At 55.4% G+C, this 17,539-nt stretch overlaps 1 protein-coding gene across 2 annotated transcripts in view; it reads right to left on the bottom strand.

The window, feature by feature from the left end:
• Positions 1-232: 232 nt before the first annotated feature.
• Positions 233-17,539, bottom strand: part of SDC3 (syndecan 3) — a 162,705-nt gene continuing 145,398 nt past the window's right edge. For both annotated transcript variants that reach the window (XM_075908989.1, XM_075908990.1), the window contains exons 2-5: positions 6,987-7,104; positions 4,494-5,053; positions 2,231-2,507; positions 233-1,188 (exon numbers count right to left, since the gene is read on the bottom strand). In XM_075908989.1, the coding sequence (XP_075765104.1) occupies positions 1,022-1,188; positions 2,231-2,507; positions 4,494-5,053; positions 6,987-7,104 (1,122 nt within the window). In that variant the 3' untranslated portion in view covers positions 233-1,021. The remainder of the gene's footprint in view (positions 1,189-2,230; positions 2,508-4,493; positions 5,054-6,986; positions 7,105-17,539) is intronic.

Genomic DNA, 17,539 nt, shown 5'->3' on the forward strand with positions numbered 1-17,539 from the left:
CAATTTGACAGGAGCCATCACCAACCAGCTTCTGAGGAGAAGGGCTATCACTCCTCCGGGAGCTTCAATTCTTCATTTTCACTTGATGAGGTTTGTGAAATATTATCACATTCAAAGGAACCCAGAAGAGCTCTTAGCCTTTTGTTCTTGGTTTTGTCAATCCCCCGCCCCCCCAAAAAAGGTCCCAATTCCCTTTAAAACATCAGTGTGGTTGTCTGCAAAGAGCAAGGAATACTGCGCAGGCCGAGTTTTATTTGTCACAGTGAAAACCCAGCAAAAGCGAGGTCCCTTTGAACCCAGCCCCTTGCTAGCCCCAGAACATGGTTACTAGACATTGCAGGTCTCTGGCTGTGCACAGCAATGCGATGACGTGAAGCGGTGTCAGAAGGGGAGCGCCACACGACTGCAAAACGCGGCTCCCCGCAGCGGCGAGGTGATCTCAAAGCTCAGCCCAGCCCTCCGGCCATTTTTCATTCCGAGAGCAAACTGGAGCATTGGATGGTTCAGCTCATTGTGCTTTTTCAAGGCTTGAAATTGTATTTGACAGTCACAACCTCTCCACACAGAGCGACGGAGCAGCAATTCCTGGTACGAAACCAACCCCCCACCCTGCCAACAGAGAAACTCATCCCGCCCCCCGCCCCCCATTCTGGTAACAGGTGTTTAGATCTCAGTCAGTCCTGTTGTTTGGTAAACCCAGGAAACTCCAGCCATCGTCAGCAGAATGACCACCCAAGCATCACACAGGCACTGAAAGGTGGCTGCCCATTGGCTCCTCACACTCGCTGTCCCCTGCAAACTCCATGTCCGCTGGAGAACGGTGACAGTCTTTGTTTCAAGTCGGTGACACTCTGATTTGTCTTTTTTTAACTGAAGATTTTGTTTCTTATTATCGTATTTGCTTGTTCGACTCCCAGTGCCTTGAGAAAGGGAGCGAGCGAGACTGGATGGGGAGGGGGAGGAGGAGGGATTGAACCAGAAACGGAGTGACACTGAGAGAGAGAGGCACTCTGGGCTCGTTTTATGCATAGAACTCCTCCTGCTTGTCGGGCTTTTGGTACGTGACGTTCGCCTGCTTTGGCTCCTCCAGCGTGTAGCTCCCCTCGTCCTTCTTCTTCATCCGGTAGATGAGCAGCATGACCAGAAAGGCGGCAAAGAGAGCCCCGACCACGCCACCCACGATGACGGCTGCAGCGGAGAGCACAGGAAGGCACCGTCAGAGACAGGGAGGGAATCGTGCAGTCGATTAACCGGGTACCCGATAAGCACAAGCCTGTAGGTTAATGCTCTAGACCACACGCATTTCCCTCCCCCTCCCCTGCCAGGGAATTTTTCAGCCCAGCTCGGTCCTGGCTCGCAACAGGTCCAGGACCTGGCCCCGCTATGGCTCTGCATTTGAAGTGTATTAGGAGCCGGGCGGGCAGGCAGCCCTCACCAGTTCCAGCCCTAGACAGGGGCTGCTGCCTCCCCGCGCGGCTGCTTCTTTATCAGAGGCAGCAGCGCCGGGTGACAGGCGGCTGGTCCGTGAGGGGAGCTGGTTTTTAAACTGGCTCCCCTCGTGGCCCAGCTCCCGCCTGGCGCCCCGCGCTGTACAGAGGCAGCAGGGCAGCTCGCTGGCTGCCGGCCCCCTCCCCGGGGACTATAGAACAGTCGACTAACCCATAAGAATTCATGGGATTCATCGCCTGTTTAATTAACTGATAGTTAACATCCCTGGTCAGAGAGCAGGACTGAATCCAGCAGGGGGGCCCACAGCACTGCGGCCCCCGGCCTCCAGCAATCACCCAGGAAACTCCCATCAGAGATGTAACAATAATAATTTGGCCTACCTCCCTTTGGGCCCCCCTCCTCCCAGTCACCTGCCTGGAGCTCATGGCGGGGAGGTGTCACTCGGGGAATTCTACAACTTCCACACTCCCAGGAGACTGCCCTGCAAGTCCCAGTGCCTTTCATTGCACCAGGGCCTCAAGGCCAGGAGCGCGGACAGGCGGGGGCGGGGGGCAGCTCCCTCGGAGCCTGGGGGGTTAAAAGAGCCTGGGGTTCCCAGCGGCTACGGGAGCCTCAGGCCCTTTGGGTCACCTCAGGGACCCGGCCACGCAGGCAAGCAGCACTGAATGGCTGACCGTGGAGACTAGCTACAGTCCCGCCCCTTCTGCCTCAGGGCCCGCCCCGTCCGCGGCCCCCCTCCACCCGGCTGGAGAAGTCCGTCCCCAGCCAGTTCAGGCCTCACCTATTAGCACTTCTTTCCTCTCCAGGATGTTTTTCTGGGGGAGCTGCGCAGCCGAGTTCCCGGAGTCTATCGTATTGTCTATGAGGCCGGGCTCGGCGTTCTTCCCCAGCCCCGGCCCTGCTGCCGGCGTGGCCGCGGGGATCACTTCGTTATTGAGCTCCGGCCGCGTCGTGTCTCCCTCCTCGCGGATTTCAAAGTCCCCGCTGGGCCCTCCGCTGACGGGAACCTCCAGCTCGTTGTCGAGGGCGGTGGGCATGATCCCGTCCAGCGGCTCTGTCTGGGGAGGGAACGAGGCAGAGGAGAAGAGAAGCCAGTCATCCAAAGGCCTGGGGAGAAGCAGTGAGGCAGGCCTGCTCTGAGCCTCCCTCTGCCTTCCCCAGCCAGAGCTCGAGTCCAACCCCATCCACGGCGGCGAGAGACCTGGGGCAGCCTGAGATGGGAGGGCTGGGGCTACAGGTGGGTAGCTTGGTCAGTCTGGCCCATCGTACAGCGCCCTGGAAACGTCCCGCCAGATCACAGGGAGCATTAGAACAACACGCACCCAGCCCTTCAAACCAGAGGGGCCTGAATCCAACCTCGCCCCTTGGAGCCCCCAGGCCCTGGACCGTTTTAGAGCTGCTCGAACCCCGGCCGACATCGGGCCCTGGATCCTGCCAACAGCTCATGGACCAGACTGAAATCTTGGCCCCGGCTCCTCCAGAACACTTGGAATTTCAGCACCTGACTTCCTGGCCTCTCCCCACTGAGGCCAAGAGCTGATCAAAAATGGAAAGACAATTTGGTGCAAAAGATCCGAAAGTGTTTCCTTATCCCGGGCTTCCAAATCAGCCATTTTTCTGGGTTAAACACAAAATATTTTTTTCTGAAACCCCCTATTTTCCTTGCTGCCACTGAGTACAACACAATGATTAATGCCCCTGGTTCCTTCCCTCCCCCCCTTTTTTCCCCTGTAATTTTTTGCAGTTTCTCCAACTTGCCAAAGTAACTGAGTAACAAGGAGGAAAAAACGCTGAAACGCAGACACTGAGGGCAGGGCTGCACTATGGAACCACGTCAACCTAATTTACACAACTCCAGCGACGCGTCACTGTCCCTGGAGCTGACATACCTCACGCCGGGTTACCATGGGGTCTCCACTGCGGGAGAAACTCTCCCTTTGAATTCCCTTACGCGTCTCGTTCAGTGGAGATTCGGTGTTGACAAGGGAATGATAGGCAGGCCAGCCTGCCCGCCAGCTCCCTGTGGGCCCGATCCCTGCAGGCCAGCCTGCCCGCCAGCTCCCTGTGGGCCCGATCCCTGCAGGCCAGCCTGCCCGCCAGCTCCCTGTGGGCCCGATCCCTGCAGGCCAGCCTGCCCGCCAGCTCCCTGTGGGCCCGATCCCTGCAGGCCAGCCTGCCCGCCAGCTCCCGGGAGCAACTCCCTGTGATTGGAAGAGATCCCGCCCCCGCTCGGCGCTGGTTGGCTGAGAGGCGGGGCAGGCCGTGGCGAGAGCGGTGTACTCCGGCTCCCCGAACCACGGTGGCCCGGCAGCCAGGGGAAAGTTTGTGAATGGGTTTGCTGGTCCCTGGGGTTGAAAAGGTTGGGAACCACTGATCTAGGTGACGACTTGCACCCCCCTCCCACCCTATCCCCACCCTTGCTGCCTCTTCCACAGAGGGGAAGCAGGAGTCGGTGCTGGGGGGGAGCCAGCTTAAAAGCCAGTTCCCCCCAGAACTGGCTCTGTGGTGCCGCCTGCCCCCCCTCGCCCCGTCTCCCACCCGCAGGCCCTGCCGCCGGGGCCCCAGGAGCTCTGCACCCCCCGCCTGTGGCCCAGCCTGGCCCCACTCAGGGGTCTCTTGCATCCTGACCTTTGACCCTCCTGGTGTTTTGTGGCTCTTCTCCAAGCGGGAAATGAGCGGGACGAGTTCCCGGAGGAAGGGCCATCGGTGGCTAGTAGCCAGGCTGGGCAGGGATGGGGTCCCAGGCCTCTGGGACTGGGCAAGAGGGGAGGGAGCATGTGACGATTCCCTGCTGTGTTCACTCCCCCTGGCAGTGGCCCCTGTGGGCAGAGGGGACACTGGGCCGGATGGGCCTTTGGGCTGACCCTGTCTGGCCGTTCCGATGTTCGTAGGTTTCACCCTCCCCATCTGCTCCGCGCCCCCCCCCCCCCCCCCGCTTGCCTGGTGCTCAGAGCTGTGCGGATGTAGCCTGGGCTCCCCGGCCGGGGCAGGGCAGAGGGGCTCAGCCTGTCACTGACCCAGGCTAGAGAAGCCCCTGTCCATACCTGGAGTATGTCTGTGGGTGCCCTGGTAGCAACAGGCGGCAGCAGGATGGTGCTTTTCTCCGGCACATCCACAGGCCTGGAGGTGCTCAACGTTGGCCTGGCTCTGGGCCTGGCAGTGCTGGGGGGGATGAGCCGGGTGGTGGCTGCCTCCGTGATGGTGCTGGCTTCCGTGGCGGCTGGGATGGGCACTTGCAGCGTGGTGGCCCGCGTGGTGGCCATCGTGGTGGCGGGGGAGGGCAGGCCCCTCCGGACGGTTGTTGGCGAGGCAGTGGGAGCCGTGGGGCTTGCAGCAGCCATGGAAGGGGGCGGCGTGTCGCTGGCCGTGGCCCGGCTGGTAGTTGCTTTCCAGTTGGGAATGGCTGGTGCCCCTGTCACCCTGGGCATAGGCAGGGCGCTGGTCACCAGCTCTGGCGTGGTTTCCTCTGCAGGCAACACTTCAAAGGGCGTGGCCACGGGCTGCACGGATGTGACGGGCAGCACGGCCGGGGTGCTGGGGAGCGTGACCGAGGCGTCCGTGCGGAGCCGCACCGCCGTCTCAATCCCGGACTCCTGCTCGAAATCTACAGCAGAGGCAAAAGCGAGGCCGTGAGCAGGCTGCTGCCGGGGGAGCGGGCAGGAGCGACAGACGTGGGCCAGGGGCGCGGCAGGCTCAGGCTTTGGGGCGGAGGGGCTGTGCGCAGAGAGGAGGGGGGAGCGCACTGTGACGCTGGCAGCCGGGTGTGGCCTGTGCCAAGGCTCCTAGGCCCGGCTGGCTCCTAAGCCAGGCTGCCCCCGCCCCCAGGCTGCTGCGATGGAGATTAGCTGGAGAGAGGTGCGGTGCTTCCTGTCTGGACTCGAGGACGGGCTTTAAGATTGTCGCCTGCCCTGTGCTCCGGGTCCCAGGCCACCAGGGAACGTCTGAGTGTTGAGCAAAGGAAAGTGACACCGTGTGCGACGGCAATGCACACAGAAGGCGTCACGTCCTGCCCATGGGAACCCAATGAGCCTTGTGGAACATCAGAGGACAAACGACTGTGCACGGCCCCCCCCCCCCCATGAAGAGGAGGCAGCGGAGCCCTCGTCCCACCAGGGAGGACTCGGGGAAGGAATACGACTCCCAGAGGGGGAGGAACTGCACCCGTGTGCTGCTTGGACTCTGCCGCAAGGCGACTGGGTTAGCTCTTGGGGGGTATGTCTACACTACCCTCCTAGTTCGAACTAGCGGGGTAATGTAGGCATACCGCACTTGCAAATGAAGCCCGGGATTTGAATTTCCCAGGCTTTATTTGCATAAGCGGGGAGCCGCCATTTTTAAAACCCCGCTGGTTCGAACCCCGTGCAGCGCGGCTACACGGGGCACAAACTAGGTAGTTCGAACTAGGCTTCCTAGTTCGAACTACCGTTACTCCTCATTCCACGAGGAGTAACGGTAGTTCGAACTAGGAGGGTAGTGTAGACATACCCTTGCTTATACCCCTCCCCCCCTTCTCGTCCTTTGAGACGCTCAGACTGGAGCCGTCTGTGTGCCGGTGTCCTGCTCAGCCCAGTTAGTAATGCTCATGTCATTTCTCAGGGTTGGCAGCAAGTGTTGCCTTGGTTTGAGATCGGAGGCACCAGGGACATGTGGTGAGCGATGGGTCCTTTGGGACTGGGAGTAACCGGACAAAGGATGTAAACTGCCGTGTCGCTGGTTAACTGGTTAAAGGGGGAGCGGCTGGAGTGGCCCTACCACCGTGGGCAGGTCTGCTTCGGATGTTGAGAGCAGCCCCTGCCTGCGACGCGCCCGGGCCCGCCATGGGCAGGGGCTGTTCCAGCCAGGCTGGAGTGCCCCGTATCTATGGCAGGCCCTGCGGGACTGGAGCAGCCCTCTGCCCGCGCAACCAGGGAGCTGCTCCCGCCCCTGCTGGCTAACCAGAACTGGCAAGCAGCCCCCAGTGAGGATGGTGCTCACTAGTTAACCATTTACATCCCTTTTTGGAGAAAGGGACCATCCATCCCCCAGGCAGGCTCCCCTGGGTGGCGAGACAGACCCGAGTGCCATTCCGGCTGTGACAGGCACGAGGAGCTCACACTTGACACGAGGGCGGGAGCAGGGACAGCTCACAGCCAGTTGAGGGCTTGTGCCCTGGTTTGTAAGAGCCGCCCGGAGGCCGGTGCCCATGGCCATGAGCTGCCCCAGACAGCCTGATGCACCCAAAGCCAGAGCCCCTTCCTGTGGAGCAAGGAGGCCCAGGTGACGTGGGCACGTGCTGATGCCTGCAGGGAGGCACAGAGCTCCCAAGAGCCGCTGTCAGCAGGAGACCCTCGCGCTGCAGAACAAGCCCCTCGCGGCTGGGAGAGGGCACGTGCCCCGCCGATGGGGGCTGGAGGCCAGGTATTCTCCACTGGGGGAAGGGAGGGCGTGATTTAGGGGGGGCTCTTGATTCTCTAGGCACTTTACAGGCAAATGGCAGAGCTTCCAGGATTCAGCCAGGCAGCTCCGGTCTGATCCCCTCCCCGGGGGGTTATACTTACACCCCGAGCCGGACCCCGAGTAGAGATCGTCGATTTCATCATCTGCAAAGGGGTCGTCATCCCCTGACCCTTCCAGGTCCACAGGCCTCTCGTAGTTTTCGTTACGCCAGCGCTGTGCCTGGAAGCGAGCGGAGAAGAGAGCCACGCAAGGAAATTAGTAATGACAGCCTCCTACTGGCTGAGACCAGGGCCCCACTGTGCCAGGTGCTGCACAAACCCAGAGTCACAGACAGGCCCCATGCCAAAAAGCGATGCGCCGCAACCTGCGATGGGTGGGAGGAGGAGCAGAATGAGCTGGAAATAGAGCCCAGGACTCCTGAGGCCATGTCCAGTGCCCTACCCATTGGGTTACACTGCCACTCTCCCATTCCCCCTATGTTCTGGGCACACACAACTCCTGAGATCCTTAGGAGCTGCTGGCTGCTGCCCGTAGGGGGCAGGGCTTGTAACGAGCTGTAAACATTTCCAAAGTATCCGACAATAGCATAAGCCCAGTCTTCAATTTGACATGTAGGATCCCAAATATTATTGAGAGTCAAGGGGATTTAGGCTCTTAAATGCCCAAGTCACGTAGACTCCAAAGTCACTTTTGAAAATGTGCCCCAAGGTCTCTGTTTGGGGCTAGACTCTCTGTCTCTGGCTATAGCAATACTTTGCATTGTTCTTATCTCAGTAGCCTCCAAAACCTGCCAGGCGCTTTCCAAGCGCAGAGGGAGACGCAGCCCTTGCTCCACAAATAACGGTGTTTAAACGCTGTGCTATTTTCCAAGAGGACTCGGTATTAGTCACTAAGCTTCGCCGCAGACCAGACTGAATTGCACAGATCCCTTGGGAAATGCCCCGGGAAAAGGAGGGTGAGGGTTTGCAGGGGAGGGAGCAGACGTGCTCTGCAATGTATTAACTGGGATTATTAGAGGCTCAGAGGTCAAGGCCCCAGGCCCCTCTCTCTTCCTGCCAGTGTAGGCAAGGGGGGGTGGGCACAGCAAAGGGAAACTCACCACAGCTGGTCAGTTCCCCTGTGAATCTGCCCTGGAGCTGCAGGGGCAACGCATGGGGGCGCCGAGGGGCCTTGCGACAGCCAAGTGAGGGCCGCAGGGCTTGCTGGCAGACAGGAGACCTGGTGGGGGACGCGGAGCCTGGCTGCTCCACTGAACAAGGCCCCTTCCGAGGGCTCAGGGGAGCAGAGCCACACAGGCATCATCCCCCAGGAAGGGCCCCTGAGCGAGAGGCAGCACCGGGGCCTCCCGAGCCCTTCTCTGCAGAGGCACAACCCAAAGGTCGGGTGGGAGGCCATGAGAGCGCAGCCCCCGCCCCCGAGCACAGCGCGGGCAGGGGGCTGTTCCGCGAGGCCTCTCCTTGACTGGGAACAGGAGCGCCCCGGGGCGCAGCGGCACATCCTCGGCCCAAGGAAGGGACCGGCGCAGCCCCTGCACACCTCCGCGCCTCTCGCTGGGCACCACTCTGAGCCCAGGCCTGGAGGAGCTGAGACCTGAGCCCCAGCAGCCAGGGGGCGACTCTCCCTCCGCACCTGGGGGCCAGGCGGGTCAGGTTTCCCGGCACGACGCACGGGAACCAGAAGCAGAGTTTAGTTTCCAGGAGCCAGCGGGGCTTTGCCCACAATGGGCTCATCGACTGACATGCCCCATCGCCATGGGCGCCAGGTGAAAGGCCAGCTGGGGAAGGCACGTCCCCACCCCGCCCCCTTCCACCCGAGGCCACGCCCACTCCCAGCCCAATTATTCCGGGCCATGTGGTGAGCTGCAGCGGCCATGCTGCTGCACGGTGGCTCATTGCTCCCTGGCGGGCGGGCTGAGCCCCAGCCTTAGGCAGTCGGGCGAAGAGTAGTTTGGGGAAGGCTGTGCCTTCTCTTGCCTGCATTCCCGCCCGCCCGTGCCCGTCTCCGTTCCTGGCATTGGCTGTACCTGTCTGCCATGGTGCCAGGCCTAGTGGCATCCATCCTGCTGTGCACTGCAGGGGAAGGGGGAATGTGGCTAATGATCTCTGCAAGGGAATGGCCTGTCCGAATACAATGCCTGTTTTCTCCCACTGCCAGCATCCTTGTGCGGGAGCTAGAAACTCTCCTGTCCCTGGGCCCCAGCACATTCAAGCTGCTCACAATTGCCCTTGTCGTCGGAGGGTGTCCCACAGAGCCTGTGTGAATGGATCCCCTGAGGGCAGGGAAATGGGGCTGCAAGCAAGCACCCTGGGACATGGGTTGTCTGGCTGCTATTTGGAGCAGGGGGTGGCATGCTAGAACTGCTGGACTCTGTACCCCTTTGGACACTGACATGCCATGTGTCCTTGGGCAAGTCACTTAGCTTCTCCATGCCTCCGTTTCTCCCTTTGTATCATGCAAATAATATTTTAATGAACTGATAGTTCTCAAGAAATGCCTCTTAAAGCTCCCATGGGGATTGTAGGAATACAATTCAGTCAGCCTACTCTGTAAATACAGGCCCGATAGTTGGACTAAACAAGAATTGCCATCTGTTTGTAGCAGTACAGGGCTTATGGCACATAGCAGAGCCGCTCTACTTCCACCCAGTAGAGGGCAGTAGCACATACACTCACTAGTCGTGTGCTACAGGAGAAACCCATTTCATGGTGTGTTGTAAGTCTTCATTACTTTAAACTAGGTTCGACGGGGGCAGGTGAGCAAAGCCCACAGGTAAGTGCTGCATGTGCGGGACTGGGAGTTGGGTTGGAAATGGGGGGGACTACGGCCTATAATGGCAAGGAGAAAGGAGGGTCAGGGCACAACAGGGAGGCAAGATCAAATCAGTATCTTAGATGCCTATATACAAATGCGAGAAGTATGGGTAATAAGCAGGAAGAACTGGAATTGCTAACCAATAAATACAACTATGATATCATTGGTATTACAGAAACCTGGTGGGATGGGACGCATGATTGGAATGTTGGTATGGAAGGGTACGGCTTGCTCAGGAAGGACAGACAGGGAAAAAAGGGAGGAGGGGTTGCCTTGTATATTAAAAATGTACACACTTGGACTGAAGTGGAGATGAACGTAGGAGATAGCCGTGTAGAGAGTCTTTGGGTTAAGCTAAAAGGAGTAAAAAACGAGGGTGATATCATGCTAGGAGTCTACTACAGGCCACCTAGCCAGGTGGAAGAGGTGGATGAGGCCTTTTTTAAACAATTAACAAAACTATCCAAAGCCCAAGATTTGGTGGTGATGGGGGACTTCAACTATCCAGACATATGTTGGGAAACTAACACAGCGAGGCACAGGCTATCCAATAAGTTTCTGGACTGCATTGGAGACAACTTTCTGTTTCAGAAGGTTGAAAAAGCTACCAGAGGAGAAGCTGTTCTGGATTTGGTTTTAACAAATAGGGAGGAACTAGTTGAGAACTTGAAAGTGGAAGACAGTATAGGGGACAGTGATCACGAAATAATAGAGTTCATGATCTTAAGGAAAGGTAGAAGGGAGACCAGCACAATTGAGGTAATGGATTTCAGGAAGGCAGATTTTGATAAGCTCAGAGAACTTGTAGGTAAGGTCCTATGGGAAGCAAGACTGAAGGGAAAAACAACTGAGGAGAGTTGGAAGTATTTCAAAGGGACGTTGTTAAGGGCCCAAAAGCAAACAATTCCGCTGTGTAGGAAAGATAGAAAATATGGCAAAAGACCAGCTTGGCTTAACAAGGAGATCTTGCATGATCTCAAAATAAAAAAGGAGTCATATAAAAAATGGAAACTAGAACAACTAACAAAGGATGAATATAAGCAAGCAACACGGGAATGCAGGGGCAAGATTAGAAAGGCAAAGGCACAAAATGAGATCAAACTAGCTACAGGCATAAAGGGAAACAAGAAGACCTTTTATAAATATATTAAAAGCAAGAGGAAGACCAAGGACAGGGTAGGCCCACTGCTTAGTGAGGAGGAAGAAGCAGTAACAGGAAACTTGGAAATGGCGGAGATGCTCAATGACTTCTTTGTTTCGGTCTTCACCGAGAAGTCTGGAGGTGTGCCTAACGTAGTGAATACAAGCAGAGAGAGGGTAAGTTTAGAAGATAGGATACACAAAGAACAAGTTAAAAATCACTTAGGAAAGTTAGATGTCAGCAAGTCACCAGGTCCTGATGAAATGCATCCCAGGATACTCAAGGAGCTGATAGAGGAGGTATCTGAGCCTTTAGCTATGATCTTTGAAAAATCATGGCAGACAGGGGAGATTCCAGAAGACTGGAAAAGGGCAAATATTGTACCCATCTATAAAAAGGGGAATAAGAACAACCCAGGAAACTACAGACCAGTCAGTTTAACGTCTGTCCCAGGGAAGATAATGGAGCAGGTAATTAAGGAAATCATATGCAAACACTTGGAAGGTAATAAAGTGATAGGGAATAGCCAGCATGGGTTTATGAAGAACAAGTCATGCCAAACTAATTTGATAGCTTTCTTTGATAAGATAACGAGCCTTGTGGATAAGGGAGAAGCGGTGGATGTCATATACCTAGACTTTAGTAAGGCATTTGATACGGTCTCGCATGATATTCTTATTGATAAACTAGGCAAATATAACTTAGATAGGGCCACGATAAGGTGGGTGCATAATTGGCTGGATAACCGTAGTCAGAGAGTTGTTGTTAACGGTTCTAAATCCTGCTGGAAAGGGATAACAAGTGGAGTTCCTCAAGGGTCTGTTTTGGGACCCGTACTGTTCAATATCTTCATCAATGATGTAGATATTGGGATAGAGAGTACGCTTATTAAGTTTGCAGATGATACCAAACTGGGTGGGGTTGCAACTTCTTTGGAGGATAGGGACATAATTCAAAATGACCTTAGAAAGTTAGAGAAATGGTCAGAGGTAAACAGGATGAGGTTTAATAAAGAGAAATGCAAAGTGCTCCACTTAGGAAGGAACAATCAGTTCCATACATACAAGATGGGAAGCGACTGTCTAGGAAGGAGCATGGCGGAAAGGGATCTAGGGGTCATAGTGGACCACAAGTTGAATATGAGTCAACAGTGTGATGCTGTTGCAAAAAAAGCAAATATGATTCTAGGTTGTATCAACAGGTGTGTTGTAAGCAAAACTCGTGAAGTCATTCTGCCGCTCTACTCTGCACTAGTTAGGCCTCAGCTGGAGTACTGTGTCCAGTTCTGGGCGCCACATTTCAAGAAAGAGGTGGAGAAATTGGAAAGGGTACAGAGAAGAGCGACAAGAATGATTAAAGGTTTAGAGAACATGACCTATGAAGCCAGGCTTCATGAACTGGGCTTGTTTAGTTTGGAAAAAAGAAGATTAAGGGGGGACATGATAGCGGTTTTCAAATATCTAAAAGGGTGTCACAAGGAGGAAGGAGAAAATTTGTTCCTCTTGGTTTCTGAGGACAGGACAAGGAGTAATGGGCTTAAAGTGCAGCAGGGGAGGTTTAGATTGGACATTAGGAAAAAATTCCTAACTGTCAGGGTGGTCAAATATTGGAATAAATTGCCAAGGGAGGTGGTGGAATCTCCCTCTCTGGAGATATTTAAGAACAGATTAGATAGACATCTGTCAGGGATGGTGTAGACGGAGCTTGGTCCTGCCTTGAGGGCGGGGGGCTGGACTCGATGACCTCTCGAGGTCCCTTCCAGTCCTATTATTCTATGATTCTATGATTCTATGATTAATGTTGGACATCCTTTGAGCTCCAAGGATGGGAGATGCTCTGGAAATGACCATTAGTGCGGTGTCTACTGCTGCCCTCTAAGGGTGCGTCTACCCTGCACCCGGAGCTTGAAAAAACGCTGCAATTTGAGCTACACACTCTGCATCGCTTATTTCGAGTCAATTTTGAAAAGGCTTATTTCGTAATTTGGCGGCGTCTACACAGCACTTATTTCAAACTAACCCGCCACTCCGAAACCTCCCTGCCGCCTCGTGGAACGTCGGAATAGCGAGCCCGGGATATTTCGAAGTGACGGGCTTGCTGTGACGAGGCGGGATGGTGACCTCGGGATACTCCGGGGCCCGAAATAGCGCTGCAGGGTAGACGGAGCCTCACGGTGAAAAGCCACAAGCCCAGCTGTGGCTTCCAGAACCTTTTGTTTCACTAGGCCGATTTCCCAGGCTTCCCTGGGCATGACTACAAGTGGACGGGTGAGATTCGGCCCTGTACGAAGGGCCAAGAGCAAGGTCCAGACACCAGCTCCCTCAGCGCCGGCCACTGCCCACTGCGCGCAGTTAAAGCTCCCACGCAGGCCCACAAACTTCAAGAGCTGAGCTGAAAGCCCCTGAGATTTGGATTTTTTCAGTGCTGCCTTGGGGGGTCTTTCCATGCTTCTGGTGCCCTCAGTCTCCAGGTGCAATCGGGTCACACGCCCAAGCGCCAGACCCCACCCTGACCGCCAGACACTTGCTGTCCTTTTTGAACGGAAAACTGGGATTCTTACCTCATCACAGGCCTCCCTGCGCAGGGACTATGGGAAACCGCAAGAGCTGCTGCAGGTGCCCGGCACGGAGGTGACTCCTGGCCTGGCTGGCTGGCTGGCAGAAGATCCGTTATTAGAGACTCTAGAGTTCCATAAGGCCTCGTTCTCTCTATTTGACCCTCCAGCCTCCTGATAACGATGGGCAGGCTCTTTGGGAATCTCATTCCCTGATCGCTGGAGCCAGCCCAGGCAACACCAGGCCTTGGCTCACTGGCTGCTTGTGCTTGGGATGGGGAAGCATGGCGGGGAGAGCGCAGTCCAGGCATTCCTGAGTGGCCCCGCAAAGGACAGGTGGGTGCCAACTGCCCCTTGTGTCCAGGATCCATTTCACTGGCAGAACAGAACCAATCCAGCCCCACAGCCTCAGCGTAGCAATGAGAGCGGCAGCAATCGCTCAGTGACACTTGTGCACTGTTATGTCTGATCTTTGTAAGCAAGTCGTTTTAAAGCGAGGCGAATTTTGGGGGACACAACACCCCCAAACAGCTGCCTCAAAAGGCGCCTCAAAAGTCTGGAAAGGCTGAGAGCCACTGACCTAGACCGTCCCTGACAGGTGTTTGTGAATAAGATCCTGCGGCCATGGTTTCCTCGCCCACACGTGGCTCGGAAGGATGAGATTTCCATCAGTAGCTGTCAGTAAACGTCAGATTCACTGGGTATCCACAAAGTGATGAAAAAATATTTCCACCCATAATAATCAAAATGTACAGACAGGGAAAGTCAGACAAGTGTGTCTTGAGAACACAGCACAGCAGGTTTATTTTGAGGAGATTTACAGTGTGTATTTGACATGAAATGCTGCCCATTGGTGTTTTCACAGTTATAAAGTTTTAACTTTTGGATTCTCATCTGTCATTAAACACAGTGTGGCCACCCCCGCATAATTTCCTGCAACTGTGAAAACTGAGAATCGATAAAAGTAATTTGAAAAAAGCTTAGAAATAAACATCGTTATCCGTCAAAATGATACCAACATAAAAATCACGTTCCGCCAAGCCTGCTTGTATGGCTGCCATCCCACCCCTCCCGCCTGTCCATGCAGCCAACAGCTCCTCAGAATCTGCACCACAGGGTTCAAAGAGCCTCTCTCATGAGACTTCAAGAGCTACCCCTTCTGGGGGACTGCTACCGAAACAGCCTGGTGGAGATTGTCCTGCCTCTGGCCTGGCGCAGAACTTGGAGTGCAGAGACTGTGACAAGCAGGCCCACGGGTCATGGCCACTTTCAAGCCTGGCAGCGCATTGCTTTTAGGGTCAATTTCAGGTATGGACACACTCCCCTGCAAGCACCCCTTCCCAGACGCCCGAAGTCACAAGGACGTAAAGCAGAATTAGGAACCAAGGTGCTTTCCCAGTGGCAGCTTATGTCCACGTGAGAGCCAGCAGCGCTGCCCGGGTGAGGAGTCTGCCTGGCAGCTGAGACTCTGGCTGTGAAAGGTGGACGCCAACATTTTAACCGCTGGAACACGCTGGCAGCAGGAGGCTCGGGGTCTGGAAGGATTCGCTCTTTAGTGTGTGTATCCTCAACTTAGTCTGAGACAAAGAGCTGGCGCTGGGACGAGGCGCCTCAGGAACCCAGGCACGGTTACTAAGCGAATCACAGCAGCCCCGGGACGAGAAGCCAGGCTCTCCAGTGCTAACAACTCAGGCCTCTGCGCTCACATCTTGCGTGGCTTTAGGAAGGAGAAGCACAGGCTACAGGCGGAAGATTTGGAGGAGGCACTAGGAAGCCAGTCCGTGCACACGGCTGCAATTGCAACGTCCCTGCAATCAGTTCTAAGAAGCGGCCAGTTCTGTTTTCCAAGTGTGGATTCTTCTCACCTTATTATCCAGCACATGATCAATGGAACTTCTACCTCTTGGACGAAAGGAATAGCCGGCAGCAGCGGCGAGTCCTTTACCTCCTCTGCGGTTCTAGCAAACTAGTGTGGTTCCCAGAAATGGAGGGGTCTACAGGCTAGGCAGCAGCTCAACAGGGGTTCTCAGGCGTAGGCACCTAAAGTGGCAGTTGGGCACCTAAATCAAGAAGAGGCAGCCACAAAGCACAAGGAGCGCCTAGTTATTCACAGAGCACATGGCTGCAGCCTGTGCAGGGACACGGAAGGCAGGGAGGCTGATTCAGGAATGGGCTGCTGGCTAGTAAGTCTCCTGGCCAGAACCTGCCTCTGGCACCCCAGCCCCTCCCTTCCCCAACCCTTTGCCCCCCACTCCACATACCCAAATCCTCTGCCCCCTCCTGTACCCATACCCCCTCCCAGATCTGGCACCCCAATTCCCTGCCCCAGATCAGTCCCCTCCTGCCCTAGCTCACAACCCAAACTCCTGCACCCCTTCTGTACCCCAATTCCCTGCCCTGGGTCGCAATCCAACCCCTGAACTCCAGTCCAGTGCCCCAGGTCACAACTGCCTCCTTCACCCAATCCCCTCTCTTACCCCAAACTCCCTTCTGCACCTCCTTGCTCCATTCCAGACCCCGCACTTCATCCATTAATATCATGGAAGAGTGCGGCCCTCAACCACTTTCCAAATTCTTGGAGTGGCCCCCCATCAAAAATTATTGCCCACCCCTGCTATAAACCTCATTGCATGAGAGTTAAGGGACATTTCTTAACAGGCCTTATTTCAAAATTTGGAAATGTGTAGACAGCACCACATTTCAAAAGAAGCTATTTCAAAATTAGCGATGCCATTTTTGTAGACACACCCATTCGGCCCTGAACTTAACCAGCCCAGAACCCACCTCAGGAATGTTTCTAATCCTCGCCCTCAGACTGCCGACCAAGAACTGCTCTTGTGTCTGCAGCTCCTTCTTGTCCCTGCACACTTGGCTTCAATTTACCCCCACGTTTGCTTAACCTCTTTTAACAGGACAGAGTCGATTAGACAGATAGGCAGATAATCCCAGCAGCCTGCTTGTGTTTGCAGTGACATTTTTTGATGAGCAAGGAAAATATAGTTTCTTTTCCCATTACCAGCTTTGCAAAGGTAAAGGGGGGACGGGACAGTATATTTTATACCTGTGTAATATTCAACCCTGGAAGCTAGCTGTTCACCATGTCGTCAGTGATATAGCGCAAAACCTAATGATACTTTACTTGATCAAAAAATAAACTCAATGTCTCCTCCCTGCGGGAGCCTGGGCTGAGCTGGTAGAGTTTGTGAGACATATGCTCTCGTACGTATCGAAATGCACACCCACTGAGTCCCGCAGCCTTGAAATTCCACTGGTCCTTGAGTGTTTTCCTGCCATGTCGGATAAATCCCAGGGCTCTGAGTTCATGCTGAAAATAAATAACCGCAGCCCCACCCCACTGGAGAGCAGGACTGTTCAAGCTCCGCTTTTCCCAGAAAGATAATGTAAAGACAGCAGGTAAATATATGGGTGTTGCTATCTCCAGGAGCCCTCGCTGCTAAAAACAGAGGTGTTAATTAAAACCGGCAGCAGTAATAAGTTCACAGAGGTGCGTAGATGTGATCTGCCAGGCGGAATAACGCTGTAGCCTCACGTTGGTTGGGCTGCTGTGAGCCCGTTGCGAAGACGGTAACCCTTTGAGCGCCGCGTTGTGGGAGACCCGTCCAGCGGTTCTACACAGGCTCACAGGCCCTACCGGAGACAATGCTGCTCACGGGAATGCAAGTCAGGGCTCCCTCGGCTCTTTGCGGTGTGACAGATCCCTGCTTCCACAAGAGACAAGCGACCACCTCTCCAGCCAACGTCCGTGGGTGGCGGCTCAGTGTCCTCCGGGCGTGCTGCCAGAGAGGGAGTCAGGGAGGAGGCTTGCTGGTGGCTCGGCTCAGTACACTGATGTTGGGCGGGTGCGTTGCGGTATTTGAATGGAAAGACAAAGCGTTTTCAGTGACTGCTGCATGAGGGGGGGAAGAAGGGAGGTCGAGCTTGGGGGAGAGGGGGCGGGAAGGCAGGAGGCTGGGTAAGAAGTGGGGGGACAGAGGGGAGGAGTCAAGGAGGTGTTCCCTGTTAGATGTGGCCACCCCAAGACCAAGCTGAGCCCTGCACTGAAGGGCCCCGTGTGAGACAGCCCTTGGTGCCCGGGGAAGGCGGGGAATGCCCACGGCTGTTGTGCAGACCACCTGGCAAGAAACCAG

This window comes from Pelodiscus sinensis, chromosome 25 (genome assembly GCF_049634645.1).
Source record: "Pelodiscus sinensis isolate JC-2024 chromosome 25, ASM4963464v1, whole genome shotgun sequence".
Classification (NCBI taxonomy): Eukaryota; Metazoa; Chordata; order Testudines; family Trionychidae; genus Pelodiscus; species Pelodiscus sinensis.